This window comes from Penicillium roqueforti, assembly GCF_015533775.1.
Source record: "Penicillium roqueforti strain LCP96 04111 chromosome Unknown scaffold_24, whole genome shotgun sequence".
NCBI classification, from domain to species: Eukaryota; Fungi; Ascomycota; class Eurotiomycetes; order Eurotiales; family Aspergillaceae; genus Penicillium; species Penicillium roqueforti.
The window spans coordinates 234,525-256,021 of record NW_024067588.1 but is presented as its reverse complement, the minus strand read 5'-3'; the positions used below and the strand labels follow the sequence as shown (position 1 = coordinate 256,021).

The following is a 21,497-nucleotide window of genomic DNA, read 5'->3' as shown; positions in this document are numbered from 1 at the left end:
CAGTAAGGATCCTTTAGTATAGAGATTTGCATTGCACATACCTTTTCTGTAGCTCTCCTCTTCTTGTTTGAAGTCAAATCCTTTCCACGTGGGAAAAGGTTGAATCCCACATGGCTCAATGAATGCTGGCTGTGGCATTCCGTGACAAGGAATAAGCTTTACGATCATTATATAGTTAGATGTTGTACGATTTGCGGCGATGTAGATGACCAAACATATATCGGGCAGACCTCTAGGCTGAGCATATGCTTACCGTGTAACGGTATGGACAAACCATGGTACAAGGCGCAAGGAGGTGCAAAGAAGAGAGTTATCCATATAAGCAAGATACATTCGACTATCCCACCGAATATTTAACTCGGATGCCATCTCTCATGATTACAGAATAAGGGGACAAAATTGAAACCCAAATAGATATATCCACATTGCTGAACTCCAATGTCCCTAAAATAAATATGCAGAGACAATCGATCGCTTTTGATGTTCATACAGATTGTTCTCAGTCATTGTGCTTCCGCTTGAACTTCAGTCCAGCACCGTGCTTAGGCTGACTGCCGTACGTGCGGCGTCCTTGTTGCTCCTGCTTCTTATCGCGGCTGAGACTGGCGCCCAGCTGGATGTCAATGCGAGGTGGGGCATTGAATCCGAAGCCCTTGGCAACCTTGACGAGGTCAAGCTTGTTGACGTCGAACACGGTGCGAAGAGAGTGCGAGGCGTATGCTTGGAGATAAGAACGGTAACCATCCTTGGCAGACTGCACAAGTGGGTTAGTATAAGGTAACACATAAGTAATAAGGGAAGATAGCTTACCTTGTTGAGGTAGTAGTTCTGGCCGATGAGCTTCTCTAGCTGAGACTGCACATTGACAATCTTGGAGGCCGGGAACTCGAACTCCACGACAGGCACACGCGCGTCCTTGAGGTGCTTCAAGAAACCAACCTCGGAAGGCTGGAGGAACATCAGACTGCGACCCTTGCCTTCGGCACCACGGGCGGTACGTCCGACACGATGAATGTAGTCACGGGGATCATCAGGAGGGTCAAACTGGATAATCCAATCGACAGCAGGGATCTGGAATTTGAGTCAGTTATGGAATCAACGTGGTAATGGGGTTAGGGAACGTACATCCAGGCCACGAGCAGCAACATCAGTACAAATCAAGGTACCTTGCTTGGCATTGCAGAACTCGAAGAAAGTATTGGTCCGCTTCTGCTGCTTCTGCTTTCCGTGCAGCTCCAGAACGGGGAGATCGATGTAGTTCAAAAGCTCGGCATGGTACTTGACGCAATTGCAGCTCGAGAAGAAGACAATAATCTTCTTCTTGAGGTTACGCTTGAGGAATGAGAAGAGAAGCAAGAAACGCTTGTCTGCCTCACACACTACGTAGCCTTGTTCCAAACCCGCCACCGTGCTGTGCTCCTTGCTGTGGTCGACGTTAATGTAAAGCGGTCCGGGGCGTAGAGATATCCGGGCCAGATCCTCGACCTTGGTGGTCTGTGTGGCGGAGAAAAGCATAGTCTGACGTTCTTCTTTAGGCAGAATCCTAACAACCTGGCGCATCTCATCTTCGAAGCCGACTTCGAGAATTCGGTCAGCCTCGTCAATGACCAAGGTCTTCAGGTTCTTGAAGATGAATCCTTGGGTGTTCTGGAGGTGATCCAGCAAACGACCGGGTGTCGCAATAAGCAAGTTGACACCCTTCATCAGCTTCTCGGCCTCAGCGCGACGGTTGGCACCTCCAATAACAATACCGTATGTCTGCGAGTGGTGGGCCATGAGTTCACGGGCGACACCGAAGATCTGCAGTGCCAATTCGCGGGTAGGGGACACGACGAGAACACCAGTACCTGCATCAAAGGTTAGCCACCAGTCTCAATGGAAAGTAAATATCAGAGAAATGTGTGGGGAAAACTCACCGTTTCTGGGCTTGAAGCGCAGGGCGTGCAGCATCTCAATCGCGGGGAGCAGGAAGGCCAAAGTCTTTCCAGAACCAGTCTTTGCAGCACCGAGCACATCGCGTCCGGCAAGCAAAGGAGGAATGGTACGCTGTTGAATCTCAGTCATGGTTGTGAAGCCCATGTCGTTGATACCCTGCATGGTTTTCTCGGAAAGGTTGAGCTCAGTGAACTTCTGCAGCTTGCCCTCGGTCTGGGGCAAGCGGACATCTTCCAAAGTCGGAAGATCTGTACCATTCGCAGCCTCCGAGTCTTCAGCATCACTCTCCTCCTCCGCATCTACCTCGACATCTTCAGCGGCCTCGGCGTCGTCGCTCTCTTCCTCGGCGCTCTCTTCCTCGGCGCTCTCTTCCTCGGCGCTCTCTTCCTCGGCACTTGGTGAAGGGCTGACCTTGCGCTTCTTGGTAGTTTTCTCAGCCGAAGCCTTCGGGGTCGAAGCAACACTCTTTTTCGGGGTCACTGAAGGGCTGGATTTGGCTTCCACGGGCTTGGCGGCATCGCTCTCTGCTTTCGAGCCGTGCTTTCTCTTGCGCTTGTTGATGGACTTCGCGGTGTCCACGGGGCCAGGCATTTTGTTGATTGGTCCTGCGACAGTGTAATATTTGACACGGGAACAAATCAATCAGGGATTGTCTCGTATAACCTGGACCTTGTGCTTTGGAGGTCTAGATTATTGATCTTTGCGGGCGGAAATCATTCTGCTACTTTTTTTTTTCTGATCGGTAGAATATGGCAGAACTCCACATCACGTGTTGATAGACTCGATCAGTTGGTGCCTGAACAATGAGGCGGATATTATTGACCTGCTTACGAAGGCACCTACCTTGGGCACGAGGTTGGCCATCTCCTGTGGCATTGTTCCTTGCCTGGATGTGACACTTCAAGACCACAAAGATCACATGTGTTTCAAGTTTAAGGCTCCCGTATTTTGAAAATGATCAGGCATTTTTTACACCCGAGATGAAATGATGCCGAGCAGTGGGTTCCCCTTAGTGGAACAAGGACGGGATGTTAGTCTGAAGGCTGTGCAAGGCTGGGCAAGGCTACGTTGGCCTCAAGTTAGGCAACTGAGATATTGTATGTATGTTGTATGACGTGTGTTAGTGCCTGCTCGGTTTTTGTCTTATTCCAAGGGCTGGGCTGCTTTGTCTTTGTCTAGGGGCAATGGTCTTCGATATCCTTGCTCCGACAGAGTCTCTGTAGTTATGCATGAATTCTGACTTTAAGACCTGTTGTAGGTACCAGCCAAGCCGGGTTTCTATTCCTGAAGAGCCGATAGGAGCCATTAGCTAGCTTGACAGTCTAGAAGTTAACTACAGAGTAGTAGTGTTAGCTAAACCACTAGCGGAAGACATTTAGGGATATATACTCCGTACCCAGAAACCTCGAGGAAGGCTGGGCAAAGAAATATCTCAAAAACACCACCAAGCCACTCATGATGGAGTATTCTTGCTCCCTACAAATTGAAGCTTCAGACTGAAGACAAGTATAAAATTACAAACAAAGTGATATATAACCTCAGTGCTCCATACCTTGAACGAAATCCAATTGCAGCCAAGGCAGAGATTTCTGGCCAATGATATTCAATGATTCAACCACGAATCAGATAATGTCGGTGGAGCCAAAAATACAAAATACTTTGGGTGCCAAGATAAGCTTATCCTAGTTAGGTTAGATCAATGTGCTAACAGTATTTACCTTATGGGAAGTTTCTGTTTAGTTCACACCTAGAAAGGTATGCAAGCCAGCTATACAACTTCTAGCTCGACCACCCATACTTTAAGCGCGTCGAAATATAACTAGCACTAGATCGTACAATGGTCCTGGCATCTCGAGGTCCCTTTATTGTAATTTGTACCACAAATTTTATACATCGTTGAGGTCAGAGATTATACGGGAAATGAAGAGGTTATGACGCGCACATGGAAATAGTGATCGTTCTGATCATCATTTCCTGGTGATCAGGGGATGTTGAATAATAAAACAAATTTGTAATAAAAGGGGGAGGGGATATGATTTGACACAATCATACCAAGCTCACGAATGGTCCATGCATATGGAGGTTACTTTATTTCTGAAACGTGTGAGCCGAGATGAAGATGCTAAACGAGGCTGTGCAATTGTGTGAACGCTATTTAGTAGATTTCCATGTTTCCATGTAGATCCTTATACCATGCATCTGCAGTCTATTGATGATATTTTCTCTTGTGTCTTCTCAAAATTAATAGAAAAGTATACTATATCATGTGTATTACCATTGGAAGTGCTCTGGAATTGTAATGGTAGAAATAGAGTCCAACGGTCTTCCCGGCTCTAGAACCCTAGAGTAGACTAAGAACAATAATGTCTACAAAGTACTCCATAGTTAATGAGCTCTCGCTAGTATTTCATTAGTGTTCGGAAAGGCTTACCCCCGGATCTAGAACTAAGAAACATAAAAATTCGGCAAAGATATCAGCCAATGACTCTTAGCTCTCCTTCCATTTTAGTGTTTATCTCTTGCCGCCTTTTGCTCAGAGTAAAATCGAGCACGCCCCTGTTGTATCACTGACTGCGCGCCTGATCGTCCCCGCACCCACTAAGTCACCCGTACCGTGCGGTTAAGCAACCCATTTACCTTTCCCACTCAGCCAACGTGGAGACTAGCCAAAATAAATCAGAGCTTTTGACTTTTTTAGTTTGCTATGATTAAGCCCCAAGAAAGATTCCTCTCTGACAATCAGGGCTATTTCGGCCCCAAAGAGAACCCCTTAACCGAAGCCCATTGCAACATCTGGGATTGGGATCAACTACGGATGATCAAGGTCAAACGCAGCGCCAAAGTGTTACCGCTAGAGGAGAACCAAGAGTGCCTCATTCTGGCGCAATTCGCCGATCATCTGTCACCGCAAGTTCGCTCAATTACAGTCCACGATGATGGGCTTCTTACTGAAGTCTCAATGGATCCAAAAGAGGATGACACTTTATTTGTTGCATAACTTCCCTTCTTGATGATTAAAGCGCTCCCTCGTTGCTGCTTGCCAATTGCCGTACAATCTATTACTCTAAACTCGAAGAAATTGATCGACTTGGACCAGGCGTTGATCTTTTATCCTATGAAGACGAATCTGGGACTCCTCAGAGGGTTGCCTTTAAATTCAACGTGATACAAGGCCTTTAAACATCCGGATGGCCTGGGACGAAATCAACATCCTCAAGGCTCTGCCGTCGCATCCTAATATAGTACCACTTGATCGTGTTGTTCTCGAAGACGTGGAATCTCGGGTGATAGGATTCGCAACAAAGTATATTCCAGGCGGAACTCTCGCCGATCCAACCAATCTGAATGTACCGTTCCGATTTGAGTGGCTACAACAGCTTACCCGACTTGTGGATTTCCTAAATCTCGAACCAGGGATCATGCATCAAGATATTGCACCCCGGAATCTACTTATCGACCCTGATACAAATAAGATTCTTCTCTTCGACTTCAACTGGGCCGTATCTGGAAAAGAACGCTTGCTAGATAGCCGCGATGATGGGACTGGCGTCGTATTCACGCTATACGAGATTATCACAAACGATACGCACTTCACGAGCATTCCCCACTGGGATCAACACATGGACATGGTTCAGAGTATATCGGAGTGGACTTGCAACCGTGAACTTGACTCTGACGTATCGAAATCCCGCACCTTTTTGAATGAATGGGTTGCGAGACGCAATGGGGACATGGAAAGATATATCAACGCACCGAACCGACTTACATGGCCGGACCTGCCAACCCCGCCCGACCATAGTGTGCCTTTCCAGCTAGGCAATACCCGGGATGGAGAGCCATATATGAGAACAGGCGTGCGGTCTCGGCGCACCGCAATGAAGCTGGGGCAGTGTTGCTCTCGCTGGGAGAGGCCACCTCGGAGCAGGTTGTTGAAAACGGCCAAAAATGAATTATGTATTTGATGTATGAGCCGCGTTCAATCGAATCAAAATCGGATTTCATAGGCTAGTTCTGCTTGATTCTTTAGCATAGTAAACAAAATTCTTGAATCATCTGTACGGAGTACACATTGTCCATCAGCACCAACCTCCCCATACTTCTAATCACGTGATATCGAGCAAGTCATCTCTCCGGACTGAAAGTTACTCAGGCCAATCCAGAAGCGCCCTCATAAAAGCGGCAGCTAAGAGGCCCCACCCGACAGAAGAAATTCACAAAGTACTCCGTCTCCGTATGGAGTAGGCAGCGACATAGAGGTGTGGACCTGGGAATCTGAAATCTAAATTTGATTCATCATTAGCGAGGGACAAGGCAGACGAAATACTTACGCAATGCCCAGGAGAGTAGAGTACAACATACATTATATTAAGTTGATATTGAAAGTTACCATTGTAGTCTGTAGTCCGTACGTGGCGGTCCACTGTATGCGGCACACTCCACAGCTGGGGGCAACCGTTCCTTTGGCGCAGTGTAATACTTAATATTGGCATTATCCCGACTTTTGTCTTCTGCTAATAATAAGACCAAGGGCCAAGGACCCGCCTGATTCCGCCACGATCCATCAACCGCTTTCAGTAGCGTTAGTACGCGTATACCGAAAGTGAAGAGGTTGGTTTCTTTGACCGGAGAATCGAGGATTAGATGCATATAAATAGTGTTAGTGGAGTGAAACAATAAAGGGCAGAAGGGGAGGACACTAAGTGAAACATAGAGGAAGCCTTGAAAGTGGCATGAAGGGGGGTGCCAGTGGGTGGACATACGAAACAAACTCAAACACAAATACCGGCAAATACCACACTGTGATTGGCTGTCCGATAGCCGCCCCTGTGGTGGTACAATACCATACCACATACCTTGCCAGTGGAATGGGCGACGACCTCGAATGTCTTTCAAATGTTCCCACGGACCCTTGTCGACTGTCCCTGAGTGAACAACCCGTGGACTCTTCCCTCTCACCCTCGTTCTCTCATTGTCTCTCTTTTTTTTCTTCTTCTCTTCTGGAATCTAGGGACCGTTTGTCTTCACCACAAACCACTTTCTACCATTTCGAGCCTATTACTCCTTTACTCCTTTTTTTGGCCATACTGTGTATCGCCAGTCCACTCACTCTCGACCACTTCGCCTTTTCGCCCTACTCGGCCGTACTCTCATTCAGGCTATACACTCTCGTTGATCTACCAATACAGCTTCTTTCGATTCCATCAACCCCTTTACAACTACTTGTACGCCCCGCTTATATTCAAATGCCCCAGTGAAAGGCAAAACACCTGGATTCAACCCTAGCTTTCCGACAATTTGCGCCAAAACATACAGCACAGCCTCCGTCTGCAAAGAGACATCGAGGAATAAGTCGACCCCACGGCTATCCAACAATAGTCCGCCGTACCAAAATTTCCGCATCCGGCGGCTGGCAACGTGGTACTCTGGAGTGCCACTGACGGTACCTGTCAGATTTCCCCTCGCCCTGGTATACCACTGGCAACCTACCCAGTGCTTCACAACCTCCTCCTTATATCGAATATACACCAACATGCGGGTAATATCTCTTCTCACCTGCTTCGTCGCCTTTCTGGCGCCGCTAGCCTCTGCCGTCCAACTCCTTGAATCCAATGCACTCAGCGTGTGCATGGAAAGTAGCAACTTCACGGCAACATATTTCAGCGTCATCTTCTACCCAGGAAATAACTCCCTCGTGGTCGGCTTCGATGGCGTCTCATACATCGAGGGTAAGGTTATTGCGGAGATGACCTTCACCGCATATGGCTACCAGGCATATCAGAGCACCCTTAATCCTTGTAAAATTAGTGGCATGGGTATGTGTCCCATGTCCGCTGGACCCATGGATTTGGGTCCACTTTCTCTCGACCTCCCAGCAGGCACTTCAGCCAATATCCCTGGTATCGCCTTCAGTGTGCCTGATCTCGACGCAAAAGTGCGGATTGTCATCAGGACAGCCGACACCGAAGAAAAGATTGCTTGTGTCGAGGCCTCACTTTCCAACGGCAAGACCGTTAATCAATCCGGAGTCTCGTGGACAACTGCTGTTATATCCGGGTTAGGTCTCGCTGCATCCGCTATCACCTCCGGCCTAGGGCATTCCAACACCGCAGCCCACGTTGCGGCAAATGCGCTCTCTCTTTTCGGATTCATGCAGTCCCAAGCGATTATTGGCATGACCTCCGTTGATATGCCCCCGATCGTGGAAGCTTGGACCCAGAACTTCCAATGGAGCATGGGTATCATCCGCGTGGGATTCATCCAGACGATTGCTACCTGGTATCAGCGATCAACCGGTGGAACTCCATCGACAGTCCTATCACAGCTTTCGGATACTTCTGTGGAAGTCCTCAGGCGCCGTAAGCGTGCCTTGGTTGACCCGGCCATGAACCTCATGAGGAGAGCCGTGGGACCAATGATTGTCAAGCGAGGAAGTGGTATAGTCAAGAGAGCCGAGACAAGCCAGAAACTTCTTGTCATCCGAGGAATTGATCGTGTTGGATTCCGTGCGGACATGGAGGATACCAACATTTTCCTCACTGGCCTGATTTTCTTTGCGGTATTCACCTGCATTGTCGTCATCATCGTTGCACTCTTCAAGGGAATTACTGAGTTACTTGTCAAGCATGGCAAAATGAAGAGCGACCGGTTCCAGGACTTCCGCAATGGGTGGAAGATCGTACTGCGTGGTATCTTGTTCCGATTGACTCTCATCGGGTTTCCCCAGATGTCTATCCTTTGCCTCTGGGAGTTCACCCAGCGTGACTCGCCGGCCGAGATTGTTTTGGCAGCGGTCATGCTCCTTTCCATGCTCGTCTCTCTTGGTTGGGCCTCTCAGAAGGTCATCCGTTTGGCAAAGCGTTCAGTTACCATGCACAAGAACCCGGCATATATTCTTTACTCCGACCCAACCTGTCTGAACAAGTGGGGTTTTTTGTATGTGCAGTACCGAGCAACGGCATACTACTTTGTCGTTCCGTTCCTCGTCTACACCTTGATCAAGGGTATGTTCATCGGTCTGAGCCAGGAAGCACCGGTCGTTCAAACAGTGGCTTTGGTGGTCCTTGAGCTAGGCATGCTTGTTGCGGTCTGCATTCTCCGTCCTTGGATGGATAAGAAGACCAACGTTTTCAACATCTCCATTGCGGTGATCAATTTCATCAACTCCATCTTCCTGCTCGTGTTCTCGGATGTGTTCGACCCACCCGGAATGATGATCGGTGTTATGGGTGTCATTTTCTTCGTTTACAATGCCGTGTTTTCTTTGGTCCTCTTGATCTTGGTCCTGCTCGCCTCGATATATGCCGTTGTGTCAAAGAATCCCGACACTCGTTACCAGCCTATGCGCGACGATCGTGGCTCGTTCATCAAGTCCCAAACCCAGCTCACCACTGAATTGGATGCCTTGGGTGCTACCGCACGTGGTGATATGAAGCCTGGACAATATAATAATAACAACCCATTCGACGACGATAGCGCTTCTATCTCCAGTGGAAACGGTGCTACCGTCGGCCGCCCAATGGAATCGACCTACTCCCTGCACGGGTCTGCCGCCCAAGCGCCTCGGTCACCCGTTGACCCATCCGTGCCACTGTTCCCCAGCAACGCGTCAGGTCATCACAATCCTCCCCCCGGATACGACCATTACGGCCGGTCCCCTTCACCCGCGCCAAGGAGCTTTGATAACACCTCTCCTGTTGGCCAATCTGCTTTGTCAACGACATATCGAGCCCAGAACAGTGCCAGTCCTTGGCAACGAGGCGCTGGCTATGATCATTAAAAAATGCCATTGGTCTCTTATTTTGTCGCTTCCGAGATGAAGATATGTGATTTTGTTTTAGCGCGGGATACCGATGGTCTATGATTTTTCCATTCGCCATTCCTCTGGGTTCGGGTTTCTTTTCTCTTCTTTTTTTGCTTCTGCGCACCGTCTGCAGCATCCTCGTCGCTCAGATAAACTTCTTTTCTTAATCCACTCCATTTCTTAATGGTTGTGCGCCTTTTTTTGTCATCTATCCCTTCCTTTCCCTTTACTTCTTCTCCTCGCTTCTTTTCTCCTTCTCTCTCTCCCTAAATCCTTTTGCCGTGTCTTTCCCTTGTTTTCACTTCCGCTGGGCGTTCTTTGATGCATTTGGGTATGGTGATTGGCCTTGGGGGTTCTCGTTTCTTTTTGTTGGCTTTGCACTATGTCTGCTGCCGATGAAATATATTCCAATTTCTCCGGTCGTCACCTGGGCAGCATCTCTCACTTTATACACCAGTATTCTGGAGATAATCCTAGTGTAAATATGAAACCGATGTCTACATGGATGTGGATGTCGAAGTTTTTCTTTTGCAAGTTTCAGTGCCATGTATATCGTAAAGAATTCAGACGCCATGTCTTTCGAAATCGACTAGAAACCAAGTGACAATTTTGTACGAAACAGAACGTACGAACAGAACAGTAAAGAGACGTAAAAAAAGAAACCGCTATTTTACACTAACAGTAAAGAGCAAAAAGACCCATGAGATGTCATGCCATGCCGACGATCCGCACGGGAAAAAAAAGGTATCAGAAACAATCCACGTGCGAATCAACCCCAAGATCGTGATCATAATCACCACCGTTGATCCATCCCACCAGGAGGTCCACCTCCAGGGGGAGGAGGATATCCCTCCAAGCCACGGGGGCCGGTAGGAATAGGCGATGGACCACCCGGCGCCATACCGTGCTGACCAGGAATAGGCGGGAAGCCAGCAACGCCGGGCGGGGGGATGGGGAAGTTCGGGAAGCCACCAGGGGGCGGTATCGGGAAGTTTGCGCCCTGGGGCATGTTGGGGAGAGGCGGGGGGAAGCCGCCTGTTGGCGGGGTTCCGGTGGCGTTAGGGAAGGGCGGCGGGAAGGGAAGGCCGTGGGCTGGGTAAGAGGCATAGTCATTAGCTTGGTATGATCCTGGGTAGGCTAGATATCTTTGGCTGGGGTCCTCGGGAAGCCAGAGTGGGGGTGGGTGTGGAAGTGGGTGTGACATACGAGGGAGCATGCCTGGGGCGCCGGGGGCGCCTGGTGGAGGGATACCGAAGGGAGGAGGGGGCATGCCTGGTTGTCCTAGTGGCGTTAGCTTGATTTCGGTTTCGGGTTGGTGTTCTGGAGTCCCGGGAGGAAGAGCCATAGTCATACCAGGGAATCCGAAGGGAGGAGGGAAAGCGCTGGGGGCCATCATGTTGGGGGCTTGTTGGCCCTCTGCGGCGTAGGAGGAGGTAATGGAGTCGATGACGGACTGGGCCTTTTCTTGGCCGATCTCTGTATGGGTTCACATGATTAGCTATCATTCAGTTGTTGGGTTGGGCGCCTTGCTGCGCCATCGGTCAAACGTACGTTGGTAGTAGTCCACCACGTTTCTCAGGTGGTTTCGACCGGAGTTATGCGCCTTGCGTACGCTCATCGAGTCGTGTGTCAGGTAGACATCACAGTAGTCGCCTAGAAGTTGAAGTGAGGAGTCAGCAATATGTCGATGGATGGGCTCAGCCGGCCGCAATGAGGCGCATAGCCTCGTGTCGCATCATGCCCGGAATAGGCTATGACACTGTCTAGATGTGGATTTGCGGCAAAACCTACAGAAGAGTGCATGGGAAGTTAGCTTTCAGTTGCAAATATAGAGACCAGAGGCTACTTATATTTGGGCATATTGCCGGTTTCTGCAGCAAGTACCTTGCTGTCGTCGCGCGAAAAAGGAAAATTCCCTTTCGGGATGGGTCTCGTTCAGAGACGAAGATCTTGGCTAGCAGAAACTGTCCTGATTTTCAATAGCGTAGTTTGAGGTAGAATCTCGGAAGTAAAACCTCGGTGACGCAAATAAGAGAGAAATTGAGATAGTAGGATCGGCAAGTTGTTAGGAGCTCGGTGGTGAGGGTTGTCGGGCGGTCTGAAGTGGCAAAATAGTGGCTTATCGGCTCTCCAACAACCTTGACAAGACAGCGCATCTCTCGGCAAGGGCGTGAATTCTGACCGAAATAATGATGTCAATTCCAACTTGCTAGTAAAGTTGCTCCATCAACTCCATATTAGCACTTGAAATTGAGGCAGAAATTCCCTTCGGCGAAAAATATACGATATTCATTCACTCATTACTACACTTGCACACTCTGCTATTCCGGGCATGGCAATGAACCCTCAAGTCTAGGGCTGTGTCTAAGTTGAATTGTTAAACAGTACCATGAACAGTCAAGATATGACACTTCTGCTTTCTAATGCCAGCCTTGATGCCATACTTGCGCACACCTGGCAAGACTGATGGCTTTACAGTCGGTTGTTGTAAGTGAATAGATTGGATTGTATTGAACTGATTTACATCCCAGAGCAAGCTTCAAACTAAGAGTAGTAGCTTAAACCAATTATCCTCGAGAGAGCCGGTTCACATATCCCACTTGCTTGCGACAGCCGGGGACAAGACGCCATGAACAACTCCCCCCTGTTCTCTCAGATTCAAAACTTGCTCACCCTCTTCATGCTCAATCTCAAGTTTTCCGTTATCCGCGCTCCGAGCGAATTCCACGATCATTTGGAGCAAGCTGGCAAACTTGCCCAAAGCCGGTTGCTGGGTCTCCTCCCACTGCTTCACATCATCCCGCACGTCGCGAACCTGAATATGCTTGAATCGACCAGCTGTATGGTGGGCTAGAATGAAGTTGGGAGTCCGCGAAATCCACAACCGGGGCAGTTCTTCCTCAATAATGTCACTGCCCTTTTTAGCGTGAGATCGAGTCTTCAGGTCAAAGACTGCACACTGTGGAATGCGCCGGCCTTGTCTTGCAATGTCAAGCTGCTCCGGTGCCATTTCTGTAATGGCAGAGGGGTAACCTGAAATTGTCACTTTCTCGATGGACAGCAAAGCTTCTGGGTCGATACTATCCTTCGGGGTAACAGGATGTCCTTCGGTTTCGGTATCCAGGACCAGGTCGGGCAAAAAGCCGTCCCCTTCAAAACGTACCAAGCACTGCATTCCGGCAAAATCATACTTCATCACCCGTTGGTGGGACAGGGATCCGCCCACACTTGCATTCCACGTGGTGTATGCTTCCGGGAAAGTATGCCCATAACCGTGAATATCGGGAAACACCTCAGTGGGCGAATTTTCCCTTCTGATGAAGAATACTGTCTTGCCGAGTACCTCAACTAGCATCCTAAAGGGCTTACCCTGCCCAGATGCAAAGCGTCGCAGGTTCCCCATTGTACTGTTGCACCCAATGATGTCCACACTGGTAATGGGGAACTCGGGGTTGTCTGTGAGTATTGCTTGTACCATTGGCTCCAGAGGATAGGTGGGGTATCGTGCGGCATTTCGATCACGGTAATAATCACCCCTGTCTTGTGGAAGCGCGGGAGAATCGGACAGAGGCGTCCACTTTGGTGGTTCACCTAGGAATATGTCAGTTAACGCAATGGTAATAAACAGTGCCTTGGTTATCGGAAATTATCCTCTTACCTGGAACGATTATCTTTCTCTTCTTCCCACCAAGCCAGTTGTAGGATGTCAGATATTGACTGTTCGTGATTCGAGATATGTCTTCATCTTGATCAGGTGCCGGACTCTCGATTTCATTGTGGTAGATTGTGACAATGATATCTCCTAGCGGAGGTGCTGGTGAACTGGTCTGGGCTGCATATACTCCCCCTCTTTCTCTCCATTGTCCTCGTCCTCGTCCTCGTCCTCGTCCTCTTCCTCTTCCTTGTGGAGACATCGTGGTAGACTCTGATGGTCAGGAAGCAGCACGACGAAGTATGTGTATGTAGGCAGAAGAACAATCAACGACAGATACAAAAAAAGCCTTAGGTACTTTTTGTTTGTTGTCTCACGTTATGCTGCGGGGGCATAGACCCCTGTCGCCACGTCACATACTGTGCTTCATGCATTGGTCTATTCCTGCGCATTCTTGCGTTTGTTGGGTTTTGCTGCGCATAGCCCAACTGCGCATTATCAGCTAAAAGCCTACAAGGCAGACTGCATCTGCATTAGTCTCACTGTGCTCTGCTTTGTTGGCAATGCAGAATCTAAACTGTTTCTTATCTCTCGACTCTGATATCTTTCTACACCTTTTATTCTATCTGTCTCTGCCACTTTGATCTTGCAATCTATGTTAAGTCTCATTCGCTATCATGTCTCAAAATATTCGATCGGAGCGACTGGCCAAATATTTCAAAGAGGTTGTCCAGGGAAAGCACGAAGTCCAGGATCAGAACAGTTTCAAGCGATTTATCGAAGCAACCTTGGACCAGGGTGACCCCAGCATTGTCGTTCAGCGAATCATCTCAAGCCAAAGCGCTCTGAATGCCTTGCGAAATGGACTGAGGTTTAACCTAACCCCGACCTTCATCAACGGGTACACCGCGAAGTTTATTCAATACCTGAACCACCGCGAAGTCAAGCTCCTCTGCAACGGCCAATTTCTCGAGCAGCTTCTTCTGATTATCTTGGAGCCGCGCACCCTCTGGGGTGCATTTCTGGAGGCGTTCCGTACTCGCAAACTGGAGGATCATGCGACCCACACTCTATGCTGGTTGATGGCGGAGTTGCTTTCGTTGCCTCCCTCTTGTAGGGTGGACGTTAGAGCTGATGCTCAGACTGTTTTGAAGGATGGGTCGCTTTTCTCTTCCCCCTCAGTTGACATACGAAACTTGGGCCACAAGATTAGATATCTTCTGGAGATGAAATCACATGCAACCACCGTCGAAGACTCTGAGATCACTGCAGGTGGTCGGCACGATAATGATTTTGCTGATTTTCGCTTGACGGCCATCCTTCCCACGGCCGATGAGATGGGATGTACGGAGAAACCCTTTTATCGCCGTGCTGAAGACATCGCACAGCTGTCCAGTGGCCAACGCATTGCCGGCCATGTTGACAATCAGTTTCGCCTTTTGCGAGAAGATATGCTCTCGGAGCTCCGCGAAGACTTGCAAATTGCAACAGGCACAAAGAAGGGGCGACGCTCGGCTTTCCACTTGAGAAATCTCAATCTTTCTCATGTCCGCTGCACTGCTAGAACCCCAAACTACCTCCGACCATGTACGATCGGCGTGACTGCCCAATATGGCCTTGAAAAGCTCAAGAACCTCTCAGAGGATGCTCGCAAAGCCTTCTTAAACAGCACGCCTCAGTTTGTGAAGCATCGTGCTTTTGGTTGCTTGGTTAGGGACACAGATATCGTGGCTTTTGCCACAATCGAACGAGAAATTGATGAACTGTTATTCAAAATGCCAGTTGTTATGCTGCGTATTACAGGTGAAGAGGCCCTTAAAAAGTCATTACTTTACCTGAAACTCTACAATGACGTGGAATTCCTGCTTGTTGACACAGCAATGTTTGCATACGAGCCAATTTTGAAGGGCTTGCAGGAGAGGATTGAGTTGCCTCTCACAGAGGAGTTGTTCCTTTACGAAAAAGGCCAGCCGGTGCAGGATTCAAGCCTAGTTCCTCGGAATTTGGTCAACATGCTGGAGGAAGAACGCGGATGTAATATCCAGCGCACCCTGAAAACCTCGATGTCAGTGACATTGGACTCTTCACAGTTAGATTCTCTGTTGGCTGGGTTGACACAGAGAGTGAGTCTTATTCAAGGTCCCCCAGGTAAGATCATGTGGATCGTCTCATTATCCTCCCACTATCATTTTAGTATCCTCTCATGATCTTCTCATTTCTATAACCAAGGACATTAAACTGACAGTATGAGCTCTAGGTACCGGCAAGTCGTTCATAGGTGCTCTTCTCGCAAAGGCCCTGCACGATAATTCGAAAGACAAAATCCTGGTTATGTGCTACACAAATCATGCCTTGGATCAGTTCTTGGAAGACTTACTAGACGTTGGTATCAATCCCTCTACTATCGTCAGACTCGGGTCCAAGTCTTCACAACGAACCGAGCCGCTTGGGTTGTTTAAGCAGCACTCGTCCTACCGTAGGGATCAAACCACCTGGAACACAATTCATTCACTCGAAGCGGTCGCAAATGAACAAAAGGACAATTTGAATGACTCCTTCCAAGCCTACAAGAATCTCACAGCTAATGCTACATCTATCTTGGACTATCTGGAGTTTGAAGAACCAGAATACTTTGCAGCTCTGACCGTACCGGAGCCGGAGGAACCAAACAGCATGGCCGTGGTCGATAATAGTGGAAAAGCAATTCGAAAAGACTACCTTTATCACCGATGGATCCGCAACCAGGATGCAGGGGTATGTTCTGATCTTCTTCCCGCTCATTGTCACGACATCTGGGCACTCGATCAGAAAATACGGGAGGAGAAAAACAGCTCTTGGAAGAAAGCTCTGCTGAGTGAACAGGCGGAGTCTTTGGGCGTTAGCATAGCATTGTTCAACAAAAGCCAAAGCCAACTGAGCGCTACCCTGGGTGAGAAAAACCGGGAAATCTTGAAATCAAAGCGAATCATCGGCTGCACCACTACAGCGGCGGCAATGTATTCCGAGGACATTCGACATGCTTCCCCTGGCATCGTGCTTCTTGAAGAAGCGGGTGAGATCCTTGAGTCGCATGTGCTCACCGCAATGACACCGGAGACCAAGCATTTGATCTTGATAGGAGATCATCAGCAGCTACGGCCAAAAATCAACAGCTACAGCTTGAGCACAGAGAAAGGCGATGGCTATGACCTGAACGTCTCCCTTTTCGAAAGACTCATACATGTCGGATTTCCACATACGACACTGGCCAAGCAACATAGAATGTGTCCCGAGATCTCAAGTCTTGTGCGCAACCTCACCTATCCTGGGCTGGAAGACGATAAAAAGACCAAGAATCGTCCTCAGCCACGAGGTCTGTGCGACAGAGTGATATTTTTCCATCATCAAAATCCGGAAGACATTTTTGTCCAGGTCTCTGACCGGGACGACGAGAACTCAAAGGGAAGTAAGAGCAATGTATTCGAGGCAGAGATCGTCCTCAAGATCGTGAAGTATCTCGGACAGCAGGGGTATGGAACAGACAAGCTGGTCGTGTTGACTCCATATTTGGGTCAGCTTAGTCTACTGAGACAGACTCTAAGCAAACAGAACGACCCAGTTCTGAATGACCTCGACTCCCACAACCTTGTCAAAGCAGGTCTTCTGTCGCAGGCTGGTGCCTCCCATTCGAAGCGTCCAATCAAGCTGTCTACAATTGGTAAGTATGGAGAAGAAATTAGGTGCAAGCAAAGTCTGACCTGAGAAAATAGACAACTTCCAAGGAGAAGAGAGTGAGATAGTCATAGCGTCACTCACCCGCAGCAATCAAGTTGGCGACATAGGATTCATGGCAGCTCCCGAGCGCCTCAACGTCCTCCTTTCCCGAGCCCGAAATGTCCTCATTATGGTTGGAAACTCGGAAACATTCGTTTCTAGTCGGAAGGGCCAAAAGCACTGGAAGCCGCTAATCGACCAACTGAAGTCAGAGGGGCATCTATACGATGGACTGCCCGTCCAATGCGAACAGCATCCGCAGACAAATTCGATTCTCCGAACAGCGGAGGACTTCGATAGAGAATGCCCAGACGGAGGATGCTCTGCCCCTTGGTAGGTTTACCAGAACTTTTGCTGATATCTTAATACTGACTTTCCCATAGCGGCGTGAAACTGAGTTGCGGAGTACACGAGTGCCCCTCAAAATGTCACCAGCTTCTGGACCACTCAAAAATGAAGTGCACAAAAATAGTTAAATGGAAGTGTTCCCGCGGTCATTCCTTGTCTCTGTCCTGTTCCCAGGCCAAGGGTTCATGTCGTTTCTGCATCCAAGAAGATCAGGTAAAAGAGCGCAAGCGCAAACGCGATATCAGACTAGAGATAGAACGGCAAAGAAAGCAGAGCGAGTACGCCCGGAAGCTTGCAGAGGCTCAGGAGGAGGCTTCTCATCTCAAGCGTGTGCGACGCGATGAATTCGATGATATGGAGCGAGCGAAGGTCCTTGAACAGTACCGCCAGGAAATTGAGGATTTGAAGAATCCTCCGCGCCCTGTATCGCCTCAGCGGAAATTGAGCTCTGGGGCCATTCCTAGCACGCCCGCAACCATCACGGAAGCAAGCTCAGAATCCAGTGCCACAGGCACTCAAAGCCGTAGTGTGCAGCCTCCAAGTCGACAAGTCATGCCATCACAAAAGATGTCCGCGGCTCAAGCAGACTGGAAGTATCAAAAGAAGTTCCTCAACGCTCAAAGCCAGGAGATCGACAAGTTAATCGACATGATCGGACTTGAATCAGTGAAGACAAAGTTTTTGTCGATCAAAGCTAAAGTGGACGTCGCAATTAGACAGAACATTGATATGAGCCACGATCGATTCGGATCTGTATTGCTCGGGAATCCCGGTAGCGGGAAAACAACCGTTGCGCGTCTATACGCGAAGTTCCTATCGTCCATGGGGATCATTCCCGGCGACAAATTCATCGAGACAACCGGGTCTAGACTCGCGAACGATGGTGTCTCGGGATGTCAAAAAATCATCGAAAACCTCTTGAAAGACGGCGGCGGGGCCATCTTCATTGATGAAGCGTATCAGCTCGTCGGCAGCAGTTTCGGCGGCCCCCAAGTTCTGGACTTCCTCTTAGCTGAGATTGAAAACCTCACCGGAAAAGTGGTCTTCATTCTTGCGGGATATCAACGACCGATGGAGAAGTTCTTCGCATACAATTCCGGGCTTCCTAGTCGTTTCCCAAATGAGCTCAAGTTTGATGATTTCGACGACGCCGAGTTGATGCAGATTTTGGTCGGGTGCATCGAAAAGAAATACAAAAAGCAGATGAAGGTCGAGGATAACCTTGGCGGACTTTATTGTCGCATTGTAGCTCGTCGGGTTGGGAGCGGACGTGGTCGTGAGGGATTCGCCAATGCACGAGCCGTTGAGAATGCCATGGCCAAGATTTCTGAACGACAGGCTGTACGTCTCAGCCGGGAAACACGACAGGCTGCGAGCAAGGTTGATAATCTCTTTCTGAGCAAGGAAGACATGATCGGGCCAGATCCATCGCAGGCTTTGAAATCATCCAATGCTTGGCAAAAGCTGCAGACTATGATTGGTTTGGACTCTGTGAAGAAGACGGTGGAGGCCATACTAGACACCATGCGATACAACTACCAGCGTGAGCTGGATGAGAAGCCCCTGGTTGAGTACAGTCTCAACAAAGTTTTCTTGGGAAATCCCGGAACGGGGAAAACTTCTATCGCAAAGATCTACGGTCAGATACTTGTGGATATCGGGTTTTTGTCCAATGGCGAAGGTATGTGGGCTCCTCCGCTGTCTATGAAGTTTACTGACAATCGTAGTGGTGGTAAAGAACCCGTCAGACTTCGTTGGCAGTGTGATTGGAGAGTCCGAAAAGAACACCAAAGGGATACTTGCATCTACATTGGGAAAGGTTCTAGTCATCGACGAGGCCTATGGACTGTTCTCTGGAGGTACCTCGGATGGGACAGGTTCCAACAGTGACTCATACCGAGCTGCCGTGATAGACACCATCGTGGCAGAAGTGCAAAGCACACCTGGTGACGATAGGTGCGTCTTGCTTCTAGGTTACAAGGATCTTATGGAAGAGATGTTTCAAAAGGTCAACCCTGGCCTCACCCGACGTTTTCCAATTGACCAGGCATTTGTCTTCGAGGACTTCACCTCGAGTGAGCTGGATGCGATTTTGGACCTCAAGCTCAAAGAACAAGGGTTTGGAATAAATGATCGTGGCCGCTGTGTGGTATTGGAGATGCTCGAGCGTGCTCGGAATCGACCGCCTTTTGGAAATGCAGGCAAGATTGATAATCTGCTCAACGCCGCCAAGATGCGGTATCAAAAGCGCCTCTCGTCCATCAAACACCCCGGTTCTATTCCGGATTCTGTGCTTGATGCTTCTGACTTTGACGAAGACTTTGATCGTGCAGATAAGAAGGAAAGTGTTGCAAAGATGTTCGAAGGCGTCATAGGATGTGAAAGTATCGTTGCCAAACTAGAAGGCTATCGGCAAATGGTTCAGAGCCTTAGACGACTGGACTTGGATCCGCGCACGCAGTTGCCGTTTAACTTTGTTTTCCGTGGTCCTCCAGGTATACACCTCTCCGTTCAGTATTTGTCCGCCGAATATTGCTGACATTTAAATCCTAGGTACCGGAAAAACGAGCACAGCTAGAAAGATGGGGCAAGTCTACTATGACATGGGCTTGTTAGCTTCGAATGAAGTGGTCGAAACCTCAGCCACGGACTTGGTGGGTCAATATATAGGCCAGACAGGCCCGAAGACTCTGCAAGTCCTCGAACGTGGCCTTGGAAAGGTCTTGTTCATTGACGAAGCCTATCGGCTCGCTGAGGGACATTTCGCCAAAGAGGCCATGGATGAGATTGTGGATGCCATTACCAAGCCCAAGTTTGCTCAAAAGCTGATCATCATTCTGGCCGGTTATGATGGAGACATCAACCGTCTCATGTCAATCAATCTGGGGCTCACCAGTCGCTTCCCAGAGTCTCTTCAATTCGACCCATTGTCCTCAGCAGACTGTGTCAACTTAGTTTACGAGCTCTTGTTGAAAGAAAAAAGAGACCTCCTCAACAAATCACAGGCTCAGTTCGATCTAGTCTGCTTGGAGGGTCCAGATTTTGACTTTATGAAGGGAATGTCGCAGCGCTTTGACAGACTTGCGAAATCTGCAGGCTGGGCAAATGCACGAGACGTCGGAACGCTTACGAAGACAATCTTTCGCGAAACTCTTCTGTCATCTAGTGGGAAGAAGCTGGTGCTGAGCGAAGACACGGTGCTCGAAGCCCTCGACTCAATGATCAATGAGCGGTCCAGCCGGGAAGTCTATCCGCAAAACGGTCTATCAACTGCGATCCAAGCGGCAGAGCAAACAGACCTGGCTGTACGCACTCAACCTTTGAGTAAGCCTGTCACCAAGCTGGACAATCAAAGCTCGGTCATCGAGAATGAGGCCTCCAAGGAACCAGACATGACAGAGCCCAAGACAGAGAATTCCACTGCCACTGCAAAGCGAGATGCCGATGTTACAGATGAAGTATGGCATCAACTCGAAAAGGACAAGGCTCTAGCAGAAGCCAAAGAGAAAGAGTACTTGCGTTTGAAAGAGGAATATGAGAAGCAGAAGCAGGAGATATTAAAATTGAAGGCGGAGGAGGAAAAGGCCGCGCGGGAGCTGGAAGAGGCCAAAAGAAAAGCAGACGAAGATGCCAAAAGACTCCTCGAACAAGCCCGACTCAAGCTTGAGATGGAACGCAGGAGGCAGGAAGAGATCTTGGAGAAACTCCGCAAGCAGCAAGAGGCTTTGGCCGAGGCTCGCCGCAAGGAACAAGCTAATCAGATGAAGCTGAGGTCTATGGGAGTCTGTGTTGCTGGCTTTAAATGGCTTAAACAAAGCGGTGGTTACCGATGTGCTGGTGGTTCTCACTGGGTGTCAGATGGTCAGCTTGGAAGTTCCTGAGGTTGGGATATTGCATGGGGAATAGAATGTCATTAACATCTAATGAAGTCAGGTAGATCGCTATTCATATTTGTTCGCTCTTTCGCAAATTGGAAAGACTCTTCAGGAAGCGCACCTACAGTAGACA

At 49.0% G+C, this 21,497-nt stretch overlaps 7 protein-coding genes across 7 annotated transcripts; 3 read left to right on the top strand and 4 right to left on the bottom strand.

The window, feature by feature from the left end:
• Window positions 1-499: 499 nt before the first annotated feature.
• Window positions 500-2,526, bottom strand: has1 (ATP-dependent RNA helicase HAS1; the record flags this gene model as incomplete). Its single annotated transcript, XM_039075640.1, has 4 exons — window positions 500-754; window positions 811-1,071; window positions 1,126-1,847; window positions 1,917-2,526. The coding sequence occupies 4 exons, from the start codon at window positions 2,524-2,526 to the stop codon at window positions 500-502; spliced, it is 1,848 nt and encodes a 615-aa protein (XP_038926457.1).
• Window positions 2,527-5,123: 2,597 nt separating this feature from the next.
• LCP9604111_7590 (uncharacterized protein) lies at window positions 5,124-5,897 on the top strand (the record flags this gene model as incomplete). The annotated part of the gene is made up of 1 exon (XM_039075639.1): window positions 5,124-5,897. The coding sequence occupies one exon, from the start codon at window positions 5,124-5,126 to the stop codon at window positions 5,895-5,897; it is 774 nt and encodes a 257-aa protein (XP_038926456.1).
• A 184-nt stretch (window positions 5,898-6,081) lies between these two features.
• Window positions 6,082-6,425, bottom strand: LCP9604111_7589 (uncharacterized protein; the record flags this gene model as incomplete). Its single annotated transcript, XM_039075637.1, has 2 exons — window positions 6,082-6,214; window positions 6,295-6,425. 2 exons carry the CDS (start codon window positions 6,423-6,425, stop codon window positions 6,082-6,084), a joined length of 264 nt encoding a protein of 87 aa, XP_038926455.1.
• A 1,040-nt stretch (window positions 6,426-7,465) lies between these two features.
• LCP9604111_7588 (transient receptor potential ion channel family protein) lies at window positions 7,466-9,712 on the top strand (the record flags this gene model as incomplete). Its single annotated transcript, XM_039075636.1, has 1 exon — window positions 7,466-9,712. The coding sequence occupies one exon, from the start codon at window positions 7,466-7,468 to the stop codon at window positions 9,710-9,712; it is 2,247 nt and encodes a 748-aa protein (XP_038926454.1).
• An 817-nt stretch (window positions 9,713-10,529) lies between these two features.
• Window positions 10,530-11,596, bottom strand: LCP9604111_7587 (putative U1 snRNP complex component Yhc1; the record flags this gene model as incomplete). Its single annotated transcript, XM_039075635.1, has 6 exons — window positions 10,530-10,828; window positions 10,943-11,017; window positions 11,090-11,212; window positions 11,288-11,389; window positions 11,528-11,533; window positions 11,587-11,596. 6 exons carry the CDS (start codon window positions 11,594-11,596, stop codon window positions 10,530-10,532), a joined length of 615 nt encoding a protein of 204 aa, XP_038926453.1.
• A 727-nt stretch (window positions 11,597-12,323) lies between these two features.
• On the bottom strand, window positions 12,324-13,650 carry LCP9604111_7586 (uncharacterized protein; the record flags this gene model as incomplete). The annotated part of the gene is made up of 2 exons (XM_039075634.1): window positions 12,324-13,327; window positions 13,395-13,650. The coding sequence occupies 2 exons, from the start codon at window positions 13,648-13,650 to the stop codon at window positions 12,324-12,326; spliced, it is 1,260 nt and encodes a 419-aa protein (XP_038926452.1).
• A 415-nt stretch (window positions 13,651-14,065) lies between these two features.
• GbpA lies at window positions 14,066-21,370 on the top strand (the record flags this gene model as incomplete). Its single annotated transcript, XM_039075633.1, has 6 exons — window positions 14,066-15,536; window positions 15,646-17,085; window positions 17,138-17,474; window positions 17,525-19,170; window positions 19,217-19,984; window positions 20,043-21,370. The coding sequence occupies 6 exons, from the start codon at window positions 14,066-14,068 to the stop codon at window positions 21,368-21,370; spliced, it is 6,990 nt and encodes a 2,329-aa protein (XP_038926451.1).
• Between the last annotated feature and the right edge of the window lie 127 nt (window positions 21,371-21,497).